General features: G+C 42.5%; 1 protein-coding gene across 5 annotated transcripts in view; it reads right to left on the bottom strand.

Annotated features, from left to right (window-relative positions):
- Window positions 1-21,407, bottom strand: part of shank2b (SH3 and multiple ankyrin repeat domains 2b) — a 152,691-nt gene that overhangs the window by 102,707 nt on the left and 28,577 nt on the right. For all 5 annotated transcript variants that reach the window (XM_056250875.1, XM_056250877.1, XM_056250876.1 and 2 more), the window contains exons 3-8: window positions 10,615-10,818; window positions 8,016-8,087; window positions 5,166-5,274; window positions 3,915-4,066; window positions 1,404-1,571; window positions 729-845 (exon numbers count right to left, since the gene is read on the bottom strand). In XM_056250875.1, coding sequence (XP_056106850.1) covers window positions 729-845; window positions 1,404-1,571; window positions 3,915-4,066; window positions 5,166-5,274; window positions 8,016-8,087; window positions 10,615-10,818 — 822 coding nt within the window. The remainder of the gene's footprint in view (window positions 1-728; window positions 846-1,403; window positions 1,572-3,914; window positions 4,067-5,165; window positions 5,275-8,015; window positions 8,088-10,614; window positions 10,819-21,407) is intronic.

The following is a 21,407-nucleotide window of genomic DNA, read 5'->3' as shown; positions in this document are numbered from 1 at the left end:
TATAGATGCATTTTTTTTTGATAAATTAATTTCCAAATTATTTGCCAATTATCATCAGCATAATACTTCAGTACAATTTTAATTAAAAAGATAACATGAATTTCTGAACTTGGTATGTTTTCTTTGGTCAATGCCACATTTTTTTAAATATTTTTTTTAATTAGTGACCTTGAAAAAGTGCAGAATCTTAAAATTGCATTTGTTTCCAGGTTTAAAAATATATTTATTTTTATAATAAATATATACAAAAAATATAACATCACATTTAATACAAATTTTAAAAAACATTTTTTAAAATATGTAAATAATATACATTTAATATATACTTATATATTGTATATATAAATTAATATTATTATTAGCCTATTATTTAATTGGTTTTACAGTTATTTGTTATAGGTATCATCCATTAACTTGCATGGTTTTCTAAAGAAACGCAGAACTTAGAAAAGGTTCTCCTATAACATCTGTAAAACCCATCCTGCAACCTTTATTTTTTACAGTTCAGTCCCAAAGATTCTCCTAGAAAGTTTCCCTGCTGCGCTCAATCTCATCTCTCTAGTCCTGGGGTGCTATTGATTTCTCCCCCGAATCGTTATTGATTTTTTTGGTTTTTATATACTCCTATTGACAGTGTATTCTGTTGCATGACGCCAATAACCTCTGTCTATTGACTGGTTAAATGGAGCTGACTTCAAATCATTAAAGGTACTGTGTTGAGTGCATACCTGTTTGTACAGGGCGCAAATATGGAGAGCTGTATTCCCAGATGCATTTTCCACACTCATGTCCGCTCCGTAGAACAAGAGGTGCTCCAGGTGCTGGACGTGACCGTATCGACAAGCCTGATGAACAAATGAGAACTAGTTTTATCCTTTTTGTGAGAAAAAATAAGAATCTTGTAACAGTTTCTGCTGGAACAAAAGCATTTGTGAGCCTTAAAAATTCAAACAGTAGCCTACGACAGATCCAGAAGTCTTTTGAAACATAAAAACATCATTAAGCCTTCAGTACGCTGTCATCTCATATCTTTCAAAGAGTCTGAAAGTAAACCCTACATGCTGCTTTTCCATTTTCCCAGTAGAGTGCGATCAAAAACGCCGCAGCAATAATATGACTGGCATCCTGCAGTCCACCTGTCACAACACTAGATGTCAGTACGCCGTCACAACAGACAGACTTGATGATTTGCTCACGTTAAACTAGTTTGATCTCATCACCTGTCGATTAATTGAACAAAGCTGCTGTCATATAAAACTGCAGCTCTAGTATAACTTCCACTGCTTTACTCCACGGTGCATACATTACCCCACTCAACATTTTTAGCCAAGAGAAAGCTTTAAGAACCCTTTTTTATTGAATGTCACCAGCTAAACTACTCATAATGTGAAAGACAGCGCCACCTGGTGGATCTCGTGCCAGCCGTTCTCATCATGGCATGCGACGCTGGCATGGGCACGGAGCAGGACCTCGCAGCAGCTCGGGTCTCCACCTACGGTCACTGTATGGTAGAGTGGAGTCAAACCCTGACGGTCCTTATAGTCTGGAGACGCTCCCAAATCCAGCATAGTCTACAGAGGAAAGAGACATAGGATTAGGTTCCAGTTAGAGAGGAAAATACATTAAATACAGTATTATGATTAGGTTTTTGGAAGGGTCTTAAAGCATGAAATGAACTATTTTTTCTTGCCTGCTTCCTTTTACGTCACAGCTCAAGATAGCTACAGCTGTGCGCTGAGAATTTTTTCAATTTCTTTTTTAATGTTCACGTGTGACGAGGCAAATTAAAAGCACAATTTGTGCAATTGTTAAAGAGCTATTTCTATGGAATCGAACCCTTTAGCATTGTTGTTGTAACTTAATGTATTTAAGGGTTAATTCAGGGATGTTATCCTCAAGATAAATCCGAACAGCAACACCCCAGTTACACTTGATGGAGAAGCCCTGGAAGAGGTCGAGGCCTTTATCTACCTAGGCAGTGTCATCAACAAACAGGGGGGCACTGACGTGGATGTTAAGGCTCGTATCGGAAAGGCGCGCGCAGCATTCATACAACTCCGGAACATCTGGAGCTCCAAGGAACTGTCCGTCAAGACCAAAATAAAACTTTTTAATTCAAATGTCAAGGCAGTTCTCCTCTATGGAGCAGAAACATGGAGGACCATGGTAACCATCACCAAGAAAGTACAGGTGTTCATCAATAGCTGCCTGCGAAAGATACTCCGCATCCACTGGCCAGAGACCATCAGCAATAGCGAACTCTGGCAAAAAACAAACCAGCTACCTGCAGAAGAGGAAATCAAGAAGCGACGTTGGGGATGGATTGGACACACCTTACGTAAGCCAGCGACAAACACCACCAGACAAGCCTTAAAATGGAATCCGCAAGGAAAGCGAAACAGAGGTCGACCGAGAAATACCTGGCGCCGAGACTTGGAGGCAGACACAAAGAGCATGGGAAAGACCTGGAGTCAGCTGGAAAAAATGGCCCAGGACAGAGATGCCTGGAGATCCCTTGTTGGCGGCCTATGCCCCAGGAGGGGTAGTAGGCGAAAGTAGTAAGTAAAGTAAAGTCAGTGATGTTAAATTATATTTTTGACATTTGACATTATAATTTTTATTATTATTATTATTATTATTAATGTTGAAAACAGTTGACCATGCTACATTTTTTCAAGATTCTTTGATGAATAGAAAGGGTAAAATAGCAATATTATAAATGTCTTTACTGTCACTTTTGATCTATTTAATGCATACTTGCTGAATAAAATATAATTTCTTTAAATAAATAAATAAAAACTGACCCCAAACTTTTGAACAATTATGTATATCAGAAGAAGCGCCTTGAACTATTATAAGCAATCATTAAACAGACAACATCTTAGTAGCCAAATATAACATCTGAACTTGTAAAACCTACACATTTAAAGGGATATTTCACCCAAAAATCATTAAAAACACAAAAGAAGATATTTTGAAGAATGTTGGTAACCAGACAGTTGACGGAAGCCATTGACTTCTTTAGTATTTTTTTTCCTACTATGGAAGTCAATAGCTACCGTCAACTCTCTGGTTACCAACATTCTTCAAAATATCTTCTTTTGTGTTCTCAAGAAGAAAGAAATTCATACAGGTTTGGAACAAAGAAAATTTCATTTTAATTTTTGGGTGAACTATCCCTTTAAATACTCTGCAAAACGTAATATAAATATGTATGTAAAACAATATATATATATGTTAACAAATGCGCTTGATTTTTTCAATTGGTATGACAGTGCTAGGTTTTTATTACATTTTATACAACCAAGCAGTTGTATAACTTCATGACTAAAAGTACATTCCTAGTTCCTAACTAAATGACAACAAGCACTTTTTTCCCCTACTAACATTATGAAACCCAGCCTCTCCAGTAATGAAAATAGGAAATCTATGTCTGTAACACATTGAAGTGACATAAACTAAGATTCTGCATGAAGCCTTTTTAAATAAACGGCCAGCAAGCAATATACTGTACAATATACTGCAATAAGTGCAACGGCAGAGAGGAAATTGTTTTACAATATTCAAGGCACAAAACAGTAGACTACATCAGCAGTATTATTTCCAATGGTAGTCAAGAGAAGAAAGTAACAATGAAATAATGGAGAGGGAAAAAAAACTTACTGATTCCTTTAAAAAACAACAACAACAATACAGAGTGTGCTTTGCATGAAGGTATACTGTCAAGGTAATAAATGTACCCTGTGTAAACTCAGCAGAGTCACTGACACCATAAGACATCACTGTACTGCTCTGTTTTAGATCAGCAGCAGTCACTCTTTAAAAAAACAAAAAAACAAAATGACAATCAAAGAAGAGGATCACTCTAACACAGCCAAACTCGTGCCGCCGTTCAGGATGAGGTCATTTATTACCTTGAGAGCTATCTGGTTCTTTGCCCTGGCTGCTTTGTGCAGGGCAGTCATCCCATCCCGAGAGCGGAAATCTAAATGAGCCCCGCCGTTTTTCAATGTAACGATAATCTCCACCATATTGTCCAGGTGGGCAGCAAGGGTTAGTGGTGTCTCTGTGGACCAGAAGCACAAAAAAAACAAGTTTATTAATATGTGTTATGTAAATCTTTTTTAATATAAGCAAGATATTAATCAAGGGACTTAGATATTTCATCAAAACAATAATTAGACATGTACAATATACTGGACTATATACTGGATACTTGCCGTCACAGAAACAAAGTAACAATTTTACGATATAATCACATTGTGAGACTGTAAATGTGACTTTATACAATGTAAATATAAAGTTACCATGTAAAAGTTTAGGGTCAGTAAGATTTTAATACTTTTATTATTACTTTATTAATGAATTAATACTTTTAATCAGCAAGGATATTAAATAGATTAAAATCAGTAACAAAAGAATTCTATTTCAAATAAATTCGGTTCATGCGGCAGCCTTTTATATTCTTGAAAGAGCCTTGAAAATGTATCTTGTTTCCACAAAAATATTAATGATGCTGAAAATTCAGCTTTGTCATCACAGGAATAAATGACATTTTAAAATATATTAAAAATAGAAAACAGTTTTTTAAAATGTAATAATATTCCACATTACAGGGTTTTTTTTACTGTATTTTTGGACATATAAATGTAGGTAGGTAGGTAGGTAGGTAGGTAGGTAGGTAGGTAGGTAGGTAGATAGATAGATAGATAGATAGATAGATAGATAGATAGATAGATAGATAGATAGATAGATAGATAGATAGATAGATAGATAGATAGATAGATAGATAGATAGATAGATAGATAGATAGATAGATAGATAGATAGATAGATAGATAGATAGATAGATAGATAGATAGATAGATAGTAATATCAGCCATCATGTCCGTTATCGGACAAAACAAAAAATAATAATTATCGCTAACGGTATTGGTGTATTCCTAACAATACATGCCATGCAAAATAGGACATAAGCATTGGATTAAATCAATGCGTAAATATGTTCATTATAAACTGCTGAAATATAATGTAATGGTCTGACCAAACTGTGTTGATTAAGAAGAAATGTAATCAATCAAAAACAGTAGTTTGAGAACAACTAAATAGGGCCTGAATAGCCCTTTATGGGCAGTTAGGGAGGTTATCTGATATGGCATCCCCTACCACCAGTGTCCGGGTCATGATAGTTGGGGTCCAACCCTCTCTCCAACAGCTTGGCAACTTTGTCCATCTGATGATGTTGGATGTATTCCATGAATTTCCTCAGGTTGACCTTACAGAAGGTGTGAGAGAGAACGAGTGAGCAGGTGAGGGGAAACAAGAAACATTGACTGAGGAGGAAGTTAAGGAACAGGAACAAGTGAGGGAAATGAACAGTTGACGAGAGTGTGAAAGGTCTCTGCTCACTTCCTCTCTCATGTTGAGATCTCTGGGACACACATGCCACGAACGATACAAGGCTGGATAAAAATAGATAGGAGAGCAGCTCCCAGTACAGAGACATCAGAGAGAGATAGAGAGAGAGAGAGAAAGAGGGGAGAGAGAGAGACAGAGAGAGAGAGAGAGAGAGGGAGCACAGCTGATTTGGCTAAGAGATACGAGCAAGCTACGGCATGCTACAAACACAGATCAACATGCGTCAACTCTAACACACAACCAAGCGCGCACGCAAAGGCCTCCAAGAAGAGAAAGTAATTGCCATACCCGCACAAAATATTATTTTGCATTATTTAACTTCTGGATCCCGTTCTACCAACACTAGCTTTCAATAATTCACACTTTGATGCCAGCTAACAACTTTTAAACTACAAAGTGGAACAACATTCGCCCTCTTACGCTGCAAAAAGTGTTTTGTCAGTGTTAGCCAACAAAAATCATCTAAAACTGGTTATTCATTCAAAAATATTATTCATTCAAGAATAATTCAACCAGAAAATGTTTGATTACACAAAGGACTGAATGGTTAGCATAGTTAGCATAGCATCTACTATCTAGTGTTTCCACCTTTTTTATGGTGGAAAAATGCATTCTGTATTGATAATCATACAAAAGTAGCCATTTTTTCTGATAAAATTGGTGAGCATCTTTGGATAATTTGATGTTTTCCCATTCAAAGAGATAGGATCTGTAATTGCGTGACTGAAATAGCTGCCCGAAAGGCGTTTCAAATGACTTGCCTTAAAGGGACATTACTATAGCTCTACAAAATGCTGAATAAAGAATGAGCATCAGGTGTGTTTTTTGCTATTTATGCTTTTATTTAATTTATGAAGGTGTTGTAAACTGAAGGTTATATTATCCAATTATTTTCATAATTGTACAATGCTATCAAATTTTGTACTTCCAGTTGCAACATGGTGCTTTTATTGTTAGTGGAAAAAAGACAATTTCATACATTTCAACAAATTTACTGTCAACTACAGATGCTGCATCCATAGCGTCTGCCATGCTTTCTCATATATACAATCTTTTCAACATGACTTGAATGCGTTATGAGAGCTATAAGCAAAGATGGCAGAATTCATGCTCCAGCCGAACAACTGCTATTGAGTTGAATGAGAAGAGTCAGGATTCTTCAGTTATTACAGTTTTCCATGGATTAAGCCAATAAAATACATTTTCATGGGTCAGATAAGGTAGATAATAGCTCTTTAAAGGTGCTGTATGTAATTGTACTAAAGCATAAAAATACCATAATATGTTATACTAGTTCACATACTTCTAGTTCACATAATTTCTCTGAAAAACAATGCTACAGACAGATATTCTACTCTGAAATGTGCGTTCCGTGTCGGAATGTCTTTTTTTGTTTCAGTCTGTGTGATCGCCCAATTTACCCTATAGTATTTCAACACCCCGGGTTGCCAGTTGCTGGAAAACACAGCACATTGCAGCTCAGGAAGCCAGCAAACAAACTGGGTCAGCGATTGCAGATTCTACCCGACCTAAAAAACCTCAGCATCTATCTAAATATCTCTAGAGGCATATTAAAACACTTTAATAAACTGATAAACTTACAGCATGAGGCTTGTCTACTTCCATTGTCAATTGCGCTAATGTGTCCTCAATCTGGCAACCTGCGAGAGCTTGAACCTGCGAAGTCTGAGGAGAGCTGGGGAAACAACTCCCTCCAATATTTTGAATTTGGACTTCAACCACTCTGTCAATATTGCATACTGCACCTTTAATGTAACATCTTCACCTTTAATGTAACATCTTCACCTTTTAACTTTTCATAATGAAGTCAGATTTTAACAGAAAACCCCCACAAAGCATTTGCAACTGTTGCATTTATAATTCATCGAAGTGGGATGAATATCTGTTCCTCAGAAACAAGGACGTACACAAAGCTGTTCCTACGTCATCCTTTGCAAACCCTGGCGGCTTACGGAGCTATAATATAATAACTTATTAAGGGAGCTTGAAAGCTCAGAGCAATGAGAGGGAGAGTTTTAAATGCTGAGGGAAGCAGTGTGGGGACGAGAGATAAATGGGTTGTAAAGACACCGAGCACAGCACAGGACACACAGTTCTGGAAGAAGTCAGCAATTAAAGCATGGTTCAGAGCTTCAGGGCTGCTTTTGGGTCGAGGATCGTGGAATAACCTCCACCGGTGATTGCAAAAACGCTCATGACCACAGAGCAAAAACTGTCCAAAACACTAAAACGTCAACATCAGTGAACATCTCGACCCAACAGTCCTGCTAAGTCCAAATGTATGCAAATGCTCCGGCCTGCTGCATTATTTAGCAGCAGAATGTAAAATGGATGTTGTATGTTAGATATTCAATCCTAGTGACTGAATATAAAAAGCAAGATTTCAAATGTTTCTTTCCCGTTTTAACAGTCGCATCCCACGACACTGTTCTACTTGCAATTAAGGAAATAATGTATGTATGTAAAAGACTAAATTATCATAACTTAACAAGTTAATCACCACCTGCATGTCAAAAATAGACAAATACGCATAGTAGGCTAATCTACATATGTCACAGCAAAATATTTATTTCTCACCTGTGTGTGAAGTTTTTCGATTTGCTTTTCATTGACGTTTGGCTGCTGGTACACTCTGCTCTTGTAGCGGAACTGCAAAATTGAATCAGATAAAAATACAGTTTATATGCTGTATTGGTTTAATTTAGAAATGAATACCATCAATATAATAAACATTTTGACAAAAAAAATACACTTATAATAATCTCCAAATAATATAGCATTAACTAGAAAGTACAATAGAAAACAGATTTAGCATATAAACAATCTTGATAATGTTTTTAAATAAATAATGTATATAATCTTTAGCTCAAACAAATGATAAAATAGAAATACGTTTCATTATACTCCATTCGCAGCTTTTTTTTTTTGGTTGGTTGTTGGCTTGATAGTGGTATGATTATATCAGGCCCTGGGGCTTGAACGAAACGTACAGGAGCACTACAAAGGTTCCTGTTACACCAGCCTGACATCAGCCTTTTCACAGAGAGAGCTGAGAATGCTCCTGTACAGAAAGCACATCTTGAGGAGGACTCCGGCCTTATAACGCTGCGTTGGTAGCAATTTAGAGCAGTTATCATCAATGTCAAAACCATTTTGTCATTGTGATCATCCTTGTCATGAATAATATGAATGGATGTTTTATACTCACAATAAAATACATGATTACTTATATTAATTGTTCTTCATGTTTATTACAACAGAAAACTTTTTCAATTTGTTCCTTCAATTGTAAAAAAAAAAAAAAACACTTTTTGTAATTTAAGTCTATGTACATGTAGCAAGTATATTAAGCTCACAATTCACCTTTGGCTAAGCCCCGCCCCCCTTAGTTACTGTCGCTATGTCCGTCAAGCTACTACGCCGCTCTCACGCACACACCATGTTCTCAAGCAGTGAAAAATACATCGCGGAGCAGAGAGGAGACTGACAACAGGCTGACAGACCAGGTTACTTTTCATATTAAACATATTAAACAAAGTCTCACCTTTCAAATTTGGTCATTTTTTAAAGAAATTTAAACAATAATGTTGGACTGTGGCAACACGGTGGCGGTAACGTTAGTCACCTTCAAAACTACCACAGCGTGTCTGTAACATTAACGTTAGGTGTTTGTATCTTGAATAACAAAGTTAGCTAACATCCAGCCGCTACTCAAAACATACAATCCTGACTTACGTTAACGTTACGTGATAACTTATCGCTAAGCTTGCTTGCTAGCACCATTCTTCATTAATTAGGGTAACGTTAACGTTAGAGAACCGAAATCATAACCTAACAGCATAACACTGTCTAATTAGTATAACTTCACATTAAGGTTAAAAGCAACATTTACTTTAGAGCACACAAGTGAGCTTGTTGAGGGGTTTAACGTAGCTGACTGTGAGGACGTCCACACAGTTTAATCCAAAGACGACACTTGTCAGGATTTGACTTCGGTTTTGGGAAGGAAAAAAAACGGACACCCCCCTCCAACCTCTCTGGGAAACGCGTATCTGTGTTACAAATGCCCCAGGCACAACGCTTAATCATATTTTTTGATAAAACTACGACGGTAATAGCCTGCCGAGACCAAAAATATGAGATGCCTGTGTTAAAGTCAATGGAGCGCTGTGAAAAAGTGTCGGACCTCTGTGGGAGCTCGTTCTTGGCTGCGCTGTGATTGGTCAATCTACATTTTAGGGTGTGGCTTAGCCAAAGGCGAATATAACAAAATATTTTGATAATCATAATGATTGTTCATGTTGATTAGCAAAGAAAACAAATCTGATGCTCTTTTAATTGAAAATTAAATAAATAAAAATAAAACATAAATAATACATGGTCATTTGTATTCACAAAATCTTTTTAATTACTGATTTTAATTATTGTTCATGTTGATTATCACAGAAAGCAATTCTGATGTTCCTTTAATAAAAATAATAAAAATATAAAAGATGATCCTCCTTGACATAAATATTAAATATACAAGGTCAATTATACTCACAATAAAAGTATTTTGATTACTTATTAATTGTTGTTCATGTTGATTACCACAGAAAACCATTTTGATTTGTTCCTTAATTAGAAAAAAAGGGTAACACTTCACAATAAGGTTTTGTTAACATTATTTATTGTATTAACTAACATGAACTAACAGTGAGCAATATATTTTTACAACATTTATTAATCTTTGTTAATGTTAGTTAATAAAAATACAGATGTTCATTGTTTGTCCGTGTTGATTCACAGTGTATTAACTAATACTAACAAATACAACTTTTGATTTAATAAATGCTGTAGAGGTATTGGTCATTATTAGTTAATGTTAACTAATGTAATGTTAACAAATGAAACCTTATTGTAAAGTGTTTTCAAATAAATAAAACAATAATAGCCAAAATGTTGAGCTCATATTTTGGATTGTTTTGTACAAAGATGTGTGCTATTTGAGCTTTAAAGTTGCCTAAATCTTCCTTTTAGGGACAGGACTACTGTTCAAGGCAGATTAACTTCTAGTTAAGCATAATTCCTGTGGATGTTTGTGGAAGTACTTTGCAGATAGTGATGTCCCATGTCCCTTTCCGAAATTCTTGCATGTATTGTGCCACAGTTACATCACGTTAAGTTGACGTGTTACCTCAAGGGTCGGAACGCCTTTAGTGGAGGGTAGCGGATAGTCTCTGAGGGGTCGTTCTTCCTCCAGGAAACCACTTTCCCTCCCGTCCACGGCCGGCTGGAAGAGCCCGTAGTTGAGCACATCCCTCAGACTCTGTGTGAGTGTACACAGGATCTGCTGCTTAGCAACCCATACTGTGGCATCAGGACTGAACTTCATGGATTTCTGGCAAAGCCACAGAGAGAGAGGGAAAGAGAGAGACAGAGAGACGCTCTATCAGCCTATAGCAGGTGTACAGATTAACAAGGGGAAAACATTTGTGTGCTGAGGGAGAAAACAACAGAGGAAAACACAAACTGTGCTTTTTGACATTATTTGGTATTGGTTGACTGACAGAATGACATTTTATAAATAAAAATACGTATGTAGTAGTATAACACAAAATGCATTTTGTATGTCCCTAAGATCGTATTTTCATTTTTCATGAACATTTTCAACCCTTTCTTCGACCTTAACTCTTTCCCCGCCAGTGTCTTTTAAAAAAGTTGCCAGCCAACACCAGTGTTTTTGATCATTTTCACAAACATTCATGGCACCCCAAGTATTTTGTTGTATGAATATCTGAACATGCAATATATCAAAAGAAAGAACAGACATTCTGGTTTTAAACAAAAACCCGTTTTATTCTAGCTTCATGCATTCCTTGAATGTGGGTAAGTTTCATAAAAAAAGCAAAAAACGGAGAAAAAGATGATCATAACAGATGGGAGTAGATCGAGTTCATCAACACCCCTAATGCTTTCACAGTCCTATAACTCGTCCTGGGTCGACATTTCATTCAGTAACATTAGGCAGTTTTGATTTATATGCCGTTTAATGTTGGTGATCGTATATGCTTACATAATATGAAATCGCTTGTTGTTTCTACTTCTTCTTCGCCTGTGTTTTGATCAGGAGATTCAGTACTCTTTCAGAAGATGCGTAATAGCCCCCCCCCTACCGTATAACAGTGAAAACACGGAAAGCTGGAAATTTTAGTCAATGGCGGTGAAAGCATTAATAATTAAACGGTAATAACTGTAAAGGTGCAGTCACATTAGTAAAATTTTGGCAAAACATTGTGGGCAAAAAAAATCCCATTTGTCTAGTGTTGCAGTGTATGAAACAGCTCACAAAGAAGTCACTTTCAAACCAAACCGCTTTCTGCGTTTACCAATTTTTGACCCTTTGTGAAATCAGCGTGGACATTTTTTCCGCCCTCATGCAAAAATCCAGATCGCAAGGCTGAAAACCCTAATAAGTTGATTGAACTCAGTTGATTTGAGTAAACTCGTTCCCTCAATTTAATTGAGTAATGGGGTCTCCCAAAACGTGCATATTTAAGTGTACTTAACTTGGTGCTTATGTAGACTGTAACAATGAAGCAGTGTTAAAGTTAATGAGATAATTAAGTGATTAATTGAGTGATGATTGAGCATTATTGAAGACACCTGATGATAACAAGCAGAATCACTGAAGGAGAAAACCATAATTTTTAAGTCACCGTTGTGGAGATCAGTGTTTGCTTTAGTCGGGCTCTTGACCCTTAACTTATTAACTTTATATTTTGTTTGATGGCTGTAACTCAGTTGTAACCAGATGAACAAATAGAAAAGGTCATCTGATGGTGGTGATTGTGTTTAACATAATCATTATTTCATAATTATTGGAATTTAATCTTTGAAGTCATATAAAGCTGAATCATGTTCACCTGCGCTGTTTATATTTTATATAATATTTGTAACATTTAAATTTTAATCCAAATATTCTCTTTTAAGGTTGTTATCATAAAAAATAAGTAGATCAAATTATTTTAGACACATAGAGATCAAGAATCAGCCTCTGAATCTCAACAATGGTGACATAAAGCATGTTGCAGTGCATTCTGGGTGCCACCAATCAAAACTCATTCATGGCTCCCATCATGCATTGCTGCATGAATAAATAATGAGCTTTTGTTCAGAGGTGATCTGTTTATCACCATTGCTGAGATTCATACGCTAAATCTTGATGTCTGTGTGTCTAAAAATAATATACAGTAATATGCAGTGTTTCCCCTAGAAATTTTTTCAGCAGCAGTGCTGTCACGTGCCGGAGGATGTTACCAGGTCGCGCGCGATGTACCTCTGGAAGAATTGTTTTTTTAAATAACCCCTTAAACCATGACTTCTGGCAAGTTTTGTGGATAGAAATTGACATTTTGAGACATACAAATATGATATACCATCAACAGATTCAAGGCATGATTATTGCAGCACGTACCTTGAACTGGTCACAAACAGAAACCTTCATTTTATAATTTTAGACAGGATTTTTCACGCTTTTGTTTTGTGTTAATTTTCTTGATAGGGGGAAAATGAAATGGCACAACCCAGGAAAAGATTATTTAGAATTTATTGAAAATTTTATCTTAATGGCAAAGGCCACACCCAATCTGTGAGCACTGGAATTTTTCTAACATTTTTTAAATCAAAAGTTTTATGTTAACATTATTTAATGCACAATGAATTAAGTGAACAAACATGAACAATCAAGTGTTTGTATTAAATAATATTCACAAACATTAATTCATGTTGTATAAATATATTGTTCACTCAATGTGTTTGTTAGATAATGCATTAAGTAATGTTAATGAATTGTGTCTTATTGTAGTGTTACCAAACAATACAGGAGACAAAACGTGTTTTATTTGACTTGACTGTACTTTTATTTAATCCAAAACTGTTCTTATTTAATTTTAAAAGGCTTTTTAAACCTGCTAAGAGTTATCCAGCCAAGAATAAGCCTAGAACTGCTTTTCTGACGAACTAATAATGACATAAACAGTAACGTTACTCGGGTGTCGGTCCGATACTGTGCTCATGTACTCCTACTCATAAAACTACCCCGATACAACCGCACCTGAGTCCACTTTAGGGGCCGTTCACATATCGCGTTTTTTGCGCGCAAATTCGTTGTTTCAATTGTAGATGCGAGATGAAAACATCGTAACATCTCATCTCAACAGGCCATGTGACAAAAACCAACCGATCAGCTTCGGCCTTTCCATAACATCGAAAGCTCGGCCGAACAGCTGTACAGTGCGGCTTTTTATTTCTCATCTCCATAATAAATCTAGTAGTAAAGCTAATGCAAGGGCTAGAAATCAATTGAATTCTTTGCTGATACTTCCTCGTCCTCATGGAGAGCGCCGCTTTCTCCTTTCCAAAGGCGCTTGTTCTCCCGTGGCGTCTGTCGTTGCTATGCAACCATGAACAGAGGCGGCCTGGAAAAACGAGCGCGCTTCCCGCGCGCCTACATTTGAAATAACGAATTTGCACGCGCAGAAAAACGCGCTATGTGAACGGACCCTTATGGCAACGTGACATTAGCCTAATCGAAAATATTTCCATATGTGACTCTTTCCTCCTTTCTTGTCAACAAGTGGAATCAGAGCCACCGCATTAGCAGCACCGGCGGTCGCCATGTCTCAGTGTTTTTAGGTGTCTAAGTGAATGTCGTGATATTACTAATCATGTGAAGATTTTGCAGCGGCGCTGAAAATCCAGTGGCGGCGCTGCGCCGCTGCAAAATACATTGTAGGGGAAACACTGAATATGTATAAGAACAACTTCAAAGAAATTGTTTGCATTATGATGTAATCGTTGAAAATGTAATGCTGTACAAGGACAGTGTTGCTATAATTAATAACATAAATCTAACTCAGAAATTGGGCTTTAAATGAGTTTAGTTTAGGATTCAGGTCAAAAGATTGTAAAGTAATGATTATGTTAAAACACAATCACCACCATCAGATCACCTTTTCTATTTGTTCATCTGGCTGTTATAACTGAGTTACAGCAGTCAAACAAAATATAAAGTTAATGATCAAAGGGTCAAGAGCCCAACTAAAACAAACACTTATCACCATAACGGTGACTTAAAAATTATGGTTTTCTCCTTCAGTGATTCTGCTTGTTAACATCAGGTAACTTCAATAATGCTCAATCATCACTCAATTATTCACTTAATTATCTCATTACCTTTAACACTGCTTCAGTGTTACTTATAACACTCTTGAGTGTGGACTGATATAAACACTGAGCAGTGTTAATTTAACACTGGGGATTTTGCTGTGTACTTAAATATACAAGTACACTTGAAATCAACACTAAGTTAAGTTAACTTTATTGTTTAAGTAAATAATCGTCAAGTTTGGTGACCTAAACAATTTAAGTCAAGTCTACATAAGCACCAAGTCAAGTACACTTAAATATGCACGTTTTGGGAGACCCCATTACTCAATAAAATTGAGGGAACGAGTTTACTCAAATCAATTGAGTTCAATCAACTTATTAGTGTTTTCAGTGTATAGAATCAATTAGATTTGTCCATCCACGAAAATTCGCTAAACAATCATAAATGTGACAGCACCTTAACTGTAGGCTACCTTTAAAGGCACATCAAATCAGATTTAGTTTTGTGTCCTGTCCATGTATGTTTTGATATCATTAGTTATGCTAATGAACTCCTAAATATTGACAAAATTCAGATAAATGCATTTAAATTTAGTATTTTCATTCAGGTAAAACACCATAAAAATTGATGACTCATCCTGCACTACACAGACTACACACTTTGTCCAATCAAATGCTCTCTAGAATGTCCTTTCGCACCAAAAAATGACGTTAATATGTCCCACCTAAACTTCTTGTTCCCTATCGGTCAGTCACTACAACGTAGGTCAGACTGACCAATAGGAATCTCGCTAGAGAGCCAATCTACTTCGAGTGAAACTAAAACAAGCCAATGCACATTGGCATGCAATCATTTGCATCAGCTGCGCGTCCTCGTCAGCGCGGGTATTTAACAGCAGCTGTTATGATTGCACACTAGCTTTTTGCTTCGGAGCCAAACGCTTCATGTTTAATTCTACAGAGTGTGACTACGAGCCTCTTCTTTGGACCTCTCCTTCCCGGTGCGGGAGTTACAGCACGGCAGCGCGAGCAGTCTTCTTTTTCTCTCTCCTGTCTGTGGTGTGTTGAGCAAAACCAAAAAGCTGTTGTAACAGCTGGTAAGGTGCGCCGTACGAGCGCTCAAAAGCTGTTTTCACAGCTGGTAAGACAGCGAGAGAGAGAGAGAGAGATCGCGCACAGACAGGTGCACATTCCTGTCTGTGTTCGCAGTGACTGTTCCCCTGCGTGTTTCAGCACCAGTGAGAGCAGTCCCTAAAAGAGCTTACACAAATAGAGAGCGTCTTTTAAAAAGAAAAAGATGACTTTCTATTTGTGTGTTTCTGGATGCGGTCGTTACCTGGGCTCACAGGATGGTCACAAACGCTGCCTTGTGTGTCTGGGCATTGAACACGCTGAGGCAGCGTTTGTGGATGAGTCATGTACCCATTGTGGGAAGATGACCATCGCGGAGCTACGGTCGAGACTCTTGTTCCTGCAAAGGGGCGGAGTCCCCGTGCCTCTGCCTCGATCCAATCCTCCTCAGAGGGTTGCTTCGGGCGGTGGCGCGGGTGACCTGAGGAACACGGTGAGCGCGTCTCCTTCGGGGAACCAACCCCCTAGGAGCCCTCACCCCTCTCATGCTCCGCAGCCAGTTGAGCCTCCATTGGAGAGAGCTGGACCATCCTCGAGGTGTGTACCGGTTGTCTCCTTTGGGGCTCCCAGTGACCAGATGTCGATCGCTGCATCGGAGGGTGGGTCAGACCTCTCTGCGGACGACGACTCGGCACCGCTGCCTCCTTCGGGGGTGCCAGCGGTGCCTGAGACGGACCCGGAGATGATGGCCATGCTCTCCCGGGCCGCCAACGGGGTCGGGCTCGTGTGGAATCCTCCACCGTGTCCCGAACCCTCGAGGTTGGATGATTGGTATCTCGGGGTGGCGCGCGCTGGTTCTCAGCAACCCACCTCAGTGCCTTTCTTCCCGGAAGTGCATGAGGAGCTTACGGGAACGTGGACGGCACCTTTTACTGCCAGAAACCGTTCCGGTTGGCTCCTCCTCCCTCACCACCCTTGATGGCGGGGCAGCTAAGGGATACACGCGCATCCCGCCAGTGGAACGGGCCGTTGCTATGCAACTGTGCCCTAACTCCACTCGGCGCGGAGAACCGTGTCTTCCTTCCCGGGCGGGGAAGCTGCCTCTGCCATGCACGCCATGGCGTTGCTGCAGGTCCATCCGGCCAAGGCACTGAAGGACCTGCAAGAGGGTGGTCATGATCCACAAGTTCTCCAGGAACTTCGTGCCGCAACGGACCTCGCGCTTCGTGCGACGAAGGTCACCGCGCGGTCAGTGGGTCATGCGATGTCCACCTTGGTGGTCCAGGAGCGCCATCTCTGGCTGTGTCTGGCAGACATGAGTGAGGCTGAGAAGCTCCGGTTCCTCAACTCCCCCGTGTCCCAGACCGGCCTCTTCGGCGACGCGGTCGAGAACTTCGCCCAGCAGTTCTCGGCTGTACAAAAGCAGACTGAGGCCATCAAGCATATCCTGCCGCGGCGGTCAGCTGCTGCCTCCAACCCACCGCCTGCGGCTCCTCAGTCTGCTCGTCGCCGGGGGCGTCCTCCTGCCTCTGCCCCTGCTCCCGCGCTGCAGCAGCAGCCTCCACCTAAATGGCGCCGTGGAGCCAGTCGCAGGCAGGCCGCCCCGCCCGTCCAGGCCCCCGCCAAGAAGGGTGGCAAAGCCAGAGGTAAGCGGCCCCAGGACGGGCGATCCGGAGATGGAAGGGACTGCTCTCCAGGAGACGATGACCGCATCGCTCCCTCCCCCGGAAGAGGGCCTGGTGTAAAATCCTGTGTTTCGTTTTGTTTGTGTTCCGCCGCTGGCCTTAAAACCAGCGGTACCCAAATTTTCAATAAAAGAGCAGTTTCTACCATCTCTGGGTCCGAAGAGGACCCGGAGAGCAGTGGGGGGACAGAATCCTCACCACTCTCATCCGCCTCCTCTGTCGCCAGTGAGCAGCAGTGCGCAGTTCGAGAACGCCACCGAGCCGCCTCCTGCACCTCCTGCCCCGTGGAACCAGGTAAGTGCTGCACAGCACACACAGACCCTGCTACGGGCCGCCTCCCCGAGAGAGCCTCCCGAGCCGCATCCCTGTGTTCCACCTCGCTGCCCCACTCCGGGTACGCCTACGGTCCCTTTGGTCCCGCTTGCACGGTCTCTGAGAGCCTGGTTAGCGCTCCCCGGTCCGTCTCGCTGGCTCATTCGGACCATCAGGCTCGGCTATGCGATTCAGTTCGCCCGGCGCCCCCCCAAGTTTCGGGCCATCCACTCCACTACAGTGAGAGCAGCCGATGCCCATGTCTTGCGTGCGGAGATCGCAGTCCTGCTGGCGAAGGACGCGATAGAGCCGGTCCCTCCAGCCGATATGAGGTCAGGGCATTACAGTCCCTACTTCATTGTACCCAAGAAAGGTGGTGGGTTACGACCAATCTTGGATCTGCGAGTTTTGAATCGGAGCCTCCACAAGCTACCGTTCAAAATGCTCACGCAGAGACGCATTTTCGGATGCATCCGTCCCCAAGATTGGTTTGCAGCGATCGACCTGAAGGACGAGTACTTTCATGTCTCGATTCTTCCTCGACACAGGCCGTTTCTGCGCTTTGCGTTCGAGGGTCGAGCATATCAGTACAAGATCCTGCCCTTCGGGCTGTCCCTGTCTCCCCGTGTCTTCACGAAAGTCACGGAGGGGGCCCTTGTTCCCATGAGAAAACAGGGCGTTCGCCTCCTCAACTATCTCGACGACTGGCTTATACTAGCACACTCTCGAGATCAGTTATGCGAACACAGGGACCTCGTGCTCACGCACCTCAGCCAGTTGGGCCTTCAGGTCAACTGGGAAAAGAGCAAACTCGCCCCTGTGCAGAGGATCTCTTTTCTCGGTATGGAGTTGGATTCGGTCGCACAGACAGCGCGCCTCACAGAGCAGCGCGCTCAGTCGGTGCTGAACTGCTTGAACACGTTCAAAGGCAGGACAGCGGTCCCACTGAAATTTTTTCAGAGGCTCCTGGGGCATATGGCGGCGGCAGCAGCGGTAACTCCGCTCTGCTTGCTTCATATGAGACCGCTTCAGCACTGGCTTCACGGCCGAGTCCCGAGATGGGCGTGGCATCATGGCACTCACCGGGTGGCAATCACACCGGCCTGCCACCAGACCTTCAGCCCGTGGTCAGACCTCTCGTTCCTTCGGGCAGGAGTCCCCTTGGAACAGGTCTCCAGGCATGCTGTGGTTTTCACAGATGCCTCCGCCACCGGCTGGGGTGCCACGTACAACGGGCATGCAGTGTCAGGGGTGTGGACGGCTCCCCAACTGCATTGGCACATCAATTGCCTCGAGTTGCTAGCAGTACATCTTGCTCTGAGCCGCTTGAAAAGGTCGCTACAGGGCAGGGACGTACTGGTCCGTACGGACAATACAGCGACCGTTGCGTACATCAACCGACAAGGTGGTCTACGCTCCCGTTGCATGTCGCAACTCGCCCGCCATCTCCTCCTCTGGAGTCAGAAGCGTCTGAGGTCGCTTCGAGCCATGTATGTCCCTGGCGTGCTCAACCGTGTGGCCGACGAGCTATCCCGAGCTGTGCTTCCGGGAGAATGGCGACTCCACCCTCAGGTGGTTCAGCTGATCTGGAGAGAGTTCGGAGAGGCTCAGGTAGACCTGTTTGCCTCTTCAGAGACCTCCCACTGCCAGCTGTTTTACTCCCTGACCGAGGGAACACTCGGCACGGACGCACTGGCACACAGCTGGCCCCGGGGCCTCCGCAAATATGCGTTTCCCCCAGTGAGCCTACTTGCACAGACACTGTGCAAAGTCAGGGAGGACGAGGAGCAGGTCCTTCTGGTGGCTCCCTATTGGCCCACCCGGACTTGGTTCCCAGAACTCATGCTCCTTGGGACAGTCCCTCCCTGGCCCATTCCTCTGAGGAAGGATCTTCTGACTCAGAGACGGGGCACCCTATGGCACCCGCGTCCAGACCTCTGGAAACTCCATGTCTGGTCCCTGGACGGGACGCGGAGGTTCTAGGTGACTTACCCCCTGAGGTACTTAACACCATCACTTCAGCACGGGCGCCGTCCACGAGACGTGTTTATGCCCTGAAGTGGAACCTGTTCATCGAGTGGTGTTCTTCTCGCCGAGAAGACCCCCGGAGATGTTCGATAGGGTCTGTGCTTTCCTTCTTGCAGCAAGGGTTGGAGCGAAGGCTGTCTCCCTCCACCCTCAAAGTACATGCTGCCGCTATTTCAGCTTATCACGACCACATAGATGGCAAAACAGTGGGGAAGCATGACCTGGTCGTCAGGTTTCTTAGGGGGGCGAGACGATTAAATCCTCCTCGATTCCCCTCCATACCCTCTTGGGATCTTTCCCTGGTGCTTCGAGCACTTCAGGATGTTCCCTTTGAGCCTCTGCAGTCAGTAGACTTAAAGCTTCTTTCCATGAAGACTTTGCTGCTGGTTGCACTGGCCTCTGTCAAGAGGGTAGGAGACCTGCACGCATTTTCGGTCGACGAATCGTGCCTAGAGTTCGGGCCGGGTGACAACCATGTGGTACTAAGACCCCGGCCTGGCTATGTGCCCAAGGTTCCTACCACTCCCTTCAAAGACCAGGTAGTGAACCTGCAAGCGCTGCCTTTGGAGGAGGCAGACCCAGCCCTGGCTTTGCTCTGTCCCGTTCGCGCTCTGCGTATGTACGTGGACAGAACTCAAAGCATCAGGACCTCAGACCAGCTCTTTGTCTGTTACGGAGGCCAGCAGAGGGGAAAGGCTGTCTCCAAGCAGAGGATGGCCCACCGGATAGTGGATGCCATCGCCTTGGCTTACCAAGCTCAAGGCGTGCCCTGCCCGCTCAGGTTGCATGCACACTCCACGAGAGGCATTGCATCCTCCTGGGCGCTGACACGTGGCTCCTCGCTAACAGATATCTGTAGAGCTGCGGGCTGGGCGACACCTAACACGTTCGCTAGATATTATAGCCTACGTGTAGAGCCGGTCTCCTCCCGTGTTCTCACCCTAAACAGGTAGATGCACCGAGAGGCCCGGCTCTGTCGGCTTGCTGCACCCTACTGTGCACCCTTATTGCTCCAGAGTGAAAAACCTGTTGAGTCCTCCAAAAACCCCTCGGCCCGGACATGGCGGAGCGTCCAGGTGCCAGGCCTTTATCCACTGAATCCTTGAGAACCGGATCTGGGCTGGGTTCCATATGTGTGACCCTACGGGGATCCCATATGTGTATAATTCCACGGCTGCTCCTAACGGAAGCCCGTGTCTTTCCCTTGGGCTAAGTCACCCACTATCTCATATGTAGTACAGCCTTCGGGCTAGTCCGTATGTCTTCCCCACATAACTCCTTGAAGTAAGTGGCTTCCGCAGCGTCCTCCTTCCTAACTGAAGGGCACGCTTTCCCAGTGTTATCAAATAATCTCACTGTATGGGTTATTACGGAACAACAGTGACAGATACACTCTGTGTGTAGCCTCCTCCTATCGTCCTTCTAGGCAAGAAGGTGTAGAGGCTTGCATGGGGCGCTGGATGGGGTGCAGCAGCTGTGGCGCTTTGGTAGGGATTCCTATTGGTCAGTCTGACCTACGTTGTAGTGACTGACCGATAGGGAACGTCTCGGTTACATATGGTAACCCTCGTTCCCTGAGGGAGGGAACGGAGACGTAGGTCCCGTCGCCACATCTGCTGCCGCCCGCCGGGGGGCCAGCTTTTTCAGGTTTGGCTCCTCAGCAAAAAACTAGTGTGCAATCATAACAGCTGCTGTTAAATACCCGCGCTGACGAGGACGCGCA

This window comes from Rhinichthys klamathensis, unplaced genomic scaffold (genome assembly GCF_029890125.1).
Source record: "Rhinichthys klamathensis goyatoka isolate OS25496 unplaced genomic scaffold, OSU_Roscu_1.1 h1tg000076l_1, whole genome shotgun sequence".
Classification (NCBI taxonomy): Eukaryota; Metazoa; Chordata; class Actinopteri; order Cypriniformes; family Leuciscidae; genus Rhinichthys; species Rhinichthys klamathensis.
The sequence above is the reverse complement of the archived record's forward strand: the minus strand, read 5'-3'. Positions and strand labels throughout refer to the sequence as shown.